This window comes from Olea europaea, chromosome 12 (genome assembly GCF_002742605.1).
Source record: "Olea europaea var. sylvestris chromosome 12, O_europaea_v1, whole genome shotgun sequence".
Lineage (NCBI taxonomy): Eukaryota > Viridiplantae > Streptophyta > Magnoliopsida > Lamiales > Oleaceae > Olea > Olea europaea.
The window spans coordinates 30,453,231-30,458,475 of NC_036248.1; the positions used below are offsets into that span (position 1 = coordinate 30,453,231).

The 5,245-nt window shown below is 33.2% G+C and overlaps 1 protein-coding gene across 1 annotated transcript; it reads left to right on the forward strand.

The window, feature by feature from the left end:
- The first annotated feature begins 1,276 nt into the window (after nucleotides 1–1,276).
- On the forward strand, nucleotides 1,277–2,502 carry LOC111407066 (toll/interleukin-1 receptor-like protein). Its single transcript, XM_023036399.1, has one exon. It carries the CDS (start codon nucleotides 1,427–1,429, stop codon nucleotides 2,045–2,047), a length of 621 nt encoding a protein of 206 aa, XP_022892167.1. The 5' UTR covers nucleotides 1,277–1,426; the 3' UTR covers nucleotides 2,048–2,502.
- Nucleotides 2,503–5,245: the final 2,743 nt, after the last annotated feature.

The window sequence follows — 5,245 nt, forward strand, 5'->3', positions numbered from 1 at the left end:
ATAGATAGTACTAACTTCTAACTGATTAAGTTTGATTTTTAGTGAATCATGCCAATAAAGTGGTTTGAAATTAAAGAACAAAAAAATATAAGATTCAAGTAAATTGTATGATAATAGAATACAATCTTACATGATAGATAAGAATTAATAGTCATCAATTATTATTATATAATTTTCCTATAAGTTTCCATTTTTCTGATCATCATTTCTTTATTTATAAAAATTAAAATGTATCTTAGAAAACAATTATCCGATATGAAAAACACAAGAAAAAATGTCAAGAGTTAATACAATCTAAAAAAGGTGCTCTTGATAGAGTCATTGTTAAAGAAATACAAAATAGAAACTATGTACTTGAAACTTCAATGGAGGACTTGGCTAATGACCATCATCTAAATCAAGAAGAGGAATTTGAATTTAATGAAAATGATTAAAATGAAAAAAAAAGTATTGTTGATGATGAAGTACATATGATATGATGTAAAACTAACATTACAAATGATTGAATTAATAATATTAATAGGTCCATTTCCCCAATATTTATGGTCTAAGGACCAGGGATTATCTTGAGATTTGTTAGTAGTAAATGGTTCGATAAGAGACGTTCCATTAAAAAATGGTCATGAAGATTAATATTCCCAATATTTATGGTCATGCATTTATCTAGTTCACCAATGAAACTTGGCATCCACTTCTTTGACAATGGTAGGGGAAAGTCTTGATAACTGTAAAATTTCACATCATTTACATATGAGAAAGATAAGGAAAATATTCATAAATATCCCACATTTAAATAAATGTTTCATAATCCCGAGTTAAATTTTTTGAAAAATATTGTGTTATATTTCATTTCAAAAAGTGCAATATTTCATTTTGTTCGAGCTTGTCGACACTGGATTTGGTTCTAGAGAGAAATTGCACAGAAGGCCGATGAGGAAACTATTCGAAAATGATTTCAGAAATGGGAAAAATATGGGATTGGATATGGAAGGTGTAAGCAAAGAGGTCATTCCACATTTTGCACAAAAGGTCGTGTTGGAAGTGACGTAAGAACGGATGACCCTTTTGATAGTTTCATGGAAATTGAGATGAAGCTGGAATTTTTCAAATTTGGGGTATAATAATAAATTTACTGATCTCATGTCTGGTGTAGATTAAAATAAGAATTTTAGTAGATTTTAATAAAAATTAAAAAAATATATGATTAAAAAATTGGGGGTTCATTAAAATTTGTGACTTTTAATCTATACGAAACAGATGCTAAATCTCATTAAAGTAGAGAGTTTGATGTGATCATAAGAAAAGTAGATGATACGCTGGAAACTCAAAAAGTAACATTTTACATAGAACTGCAAACATCACAAGAAAAGTATCCAAAGCAAAAAATTATTAAGCGCTGAGAAAACTATCAGACTGTAGAGAAGAAATGGAGGAAAGCAACGACGTTTCAGAGTCAACACCAGCGGCGGCTTTGCGGCTAAAATGGGACGTGTTTCTGAGCTTCCATGGCGAAGATGCCAGAAATAATTTCGTCGATCTTCTTTACAACTCCCTCTTGTCCAATGAGATCCGAGTGTTTAGAGACAATGATGGAACGAATCGGGTCGTTGAGATAGCTCCGAGTTTTTTCGAAGCGATTGAGGACTCGGCGGTGGCTGTTGCTGTTATATCGCCGAGTTATGCATCCTCACCGTGGTGCCTGGAGGAGCTGGCCAGAATTTGCGAGTTAAGGAAACTGGTGCTCCCCGTGTTCTTCCAAGTAGATCCGTCGGACGTGAGGAGGCTGGAAGGGCCATTCAAGGAAGATATTGAGAGTTTGGAAGCAAGGTGTGGAGTAGACAAAGTGAAGAGATGGAGGAATGCCATGGAAAGAGTTGGAGGAATTTCTGGTTGGGTCTACAACAGCAGGTTAATTTATATACTCTCTCTCTCTCTCTCACATCCATATGAAAAAAACACTAAATTACATGATTCTTGGGAAAGTAGCACCTGTATCTTGGTGTTATATACCCAAAATGTTCAAATAGTTTTAACATTCATTTTTTGACTAGATGAATTTTTTCCCATAAAAGAGTGAAGAATAAATAATCTGGAAAAATAATTTATGAGAAAATGAAAGTCTCACATTTGAAGCTTAAAGAGGACAAACAAGCAATTTGATAGGAGTTAAACGAGCAATTAAATTAATTGTTGATGTTCTCAAAAGATTTACCATTTTATGGAAGCATGAGCATGTTTATTGACAAGTCAAAAATTGCAAGATTTGTACAGCTTTTCTCGGCAAGAGAGAAAGTTATGAATACGAAAGGACAGTAATGTTTATTGGTAGGGTTCAATGTAATGAATGTGTCCAAAAACCAGTATTGTCACCTCATAATTGATGTAAGTTTGGGCAGGAAAATGAAGTGCAAGGTTAATTTTTCTCTACAAAACTCCTAAAATTGCTGGATGTAATTTATAAATGAGTTCAGCATCACTCATGTTTAACATCCGAAATTTTAAGCTTCGGCTCGAGTAAAATGACCGAGCCTTTTTCCGGGCCCAAGCCTTTACTCGGCCAAAAAAAAAAGGCTTGGCCCGAGCTTTTCGGCTCGGGCCTTTCCAAGCCGAGCCGGGCCTTTTATATATATATATATATATATATATATATTTTGTTTTTATTATTTTTTTTTTCCTTCTTTCCTATAAACATGGCAGCTGGTTGCTGCCTTTAATTTTTTTTTTTTTTTGTTTTTGTTTTTCTGTTTTTTTATAAATATAGGCTTGTAAGCCCAAGCTGACGAGTCACACGGGCCGGCTCGGGCTTTGCCCGGCTCCCCAAAATGAGCCTTGAGCCGAGCCGAGCCGACGAGTCCGATTGCCATCCCAATGTTTTCCCCATTCTCAACTTCTCCCTACACAAAATTAAAAAATTTAACATACAACACAAACATGCACTTTCCTTTTTCCTAATTTTCTCTTCTTTCTAAAATTTGTTTTTTTCTCTTAATCCCTCACTTTTGGTTGAAATTAATTTTTTTCTAAAATTTGTCTAGGGGTGGGTGCGAGTCGGTTCGGTTCTAAAAAGAACCGAACCGAACCGAACCGAACTTTTCGGGTATTTAGTTAATGGAACCGTCGGGTTCAAATATAATTATGGAACAGTTCGGGTTCGGGTTCGGTTCGGTTCTGTACTATAATTTAATTTTTTAACATTTATAAAAACATTATATAAATACAACTAATAATACATTCAATGGTTTTGGAATTTAAGAGACTAGTAAACTATCTTGTTCAAATGATCGCTACTATCAAAGCTTCGATTGGCGAAAGTCACAGTGTCGGCCAATGATTGTATAGGTTTTGGAATATTAGCGAGGCTGCGAGATTGGGTGCGAGAGTTGAGACAACGTTATGCACTTTAGTGTTTGTGTTTAGAGTTATTTAGTGGATTTGATCTTGCTTGGCTAAGAAATGAAACAATAAAATGGGTAATTGGGCCAAAAATTAAAAAATTAGAAATGAAACAAATTATTGGGCCAAAAATTTGGATTTAGAAATCGTTAATTTATTAATTTGTTTAGAAAAATTAAAATTAAAATAATTTGATTTACTCAATATAAAAAAAAAATTAGAAAAATTCAGTTCTTATTCGGTTTTTGGTCTAGAACCGAGAACCGAACCGTACCCGTCGGTTCTCAATTCAGATACTTGTTCGGGTATTTAATTTGACAAGAACCGTCGAGTTCGGTTCGGTCGGTTCGATTCGGGAGATTTGCCCAGCCCTATGCACGTCAATATTTATAAAGTTGGTCACCTCAGTTTTATGGTAAATTTACTTTTCCTAATTTTAGTAGAAATTTCTTTTCTTAATTATCCTAGGGTTCCTCCCTTACCATTTTCTATTGGCAGTCGATTTCCTTTTCTCTGTTGCTAATTGAATTATGCCAACATTATTTACAATATTGATCCCTTAAAGTTATTCCAATATTTATTTGAGTGAGCCCCAACACTCACGTGTGGCCAGAATTCATTTTTCCTCATAAAGCCTATATGTGCACAATTTTAATAAATGTGTGACAAAGAGCCTTGATTTCACGACCTTTGCCTCATACAATGTTGAACAACTTAATTTGAAAGCATAAGCTATTGGATATGGATAAGTCACATCTATATCGCTTGTTTAGAAGTTATTGCCATCAATCTAGTAAGTTTTTAAATATATTATTAACTATCAAATATGATAATTATTGAATATATAATGAAAGTGAACATTCATATATGTGTTATATGATATACTGATCAACAAAATGCTGGCATCAAAATTCCATTTGAAAGGAATATCTGTACAAAGTTAAGACAAGGCGTTTCTCGTGTAACTTTTGGGATGCTAGAAAAATTCATTTCATATATTTTGTTTTAGGGTTTTTCATAATTATTGTTGGTTTTTTTTTAACACCTCACAGGTAGATTTAATAATTGTAAAGATAAAACGTAGTACATACATAGTAGAGGATTTAGCTAAACCTATAGCTAATAATGCAAAAAAAATATAAAAATAAAACTAAAGTTACTTTATTTTCTGTAGTCCTGCACCTTATAATCATATGCCGAGTGTAGTTTCTCTTTGGCTCCTGGTCACTTTTGGACTCTTCACTTGAGGGAGATTTTCGTATATTAATTATCATGCCTAATGTCTAAATTCTGTTCCATAGCTTTGTCTCAATTCCCACACACTTTTATATCCAATCTCGTATCGATCATTTTCAACTAATTCCTATATAGAAATATTGTTCAATGTTTTCTTAGGACCAAACCCAAAGTTAGCATGCTTCAACAATACCATAAAATCACCTTCCACATTTTGCTCATGTACACTAGGAACCAAAACCTCTTTATTTTTGCTTTTTAACTCCCAGCACCTTGGATGATTGAGTAGGCCTCTAAATTATCTACTTGTTGATAATTTGACTTTCTAGTCGAGCCACCATTAATAGTTTTAGCTAAAGTAACATAGGACGCAATGCAATGAATAAAGAACGAGATTGAGGGGAAAAAAAGAGAGAGAAAGAGGGATAGGGAAAGGAAAGGAAAGAAAGAATTTAAAGAAGGAAATATTAGTTTTTATTCAATATCAAAGTCGTCCGTATTACTATGCATAAGCTTCCTTTATATAGGGTTTCAAAAATCTATTTTAAGTAGGAAACATCAGAAAAAATCATAAAGAATCTAGTAAATAAACATAATAAAACCTAAGAAATCTAGT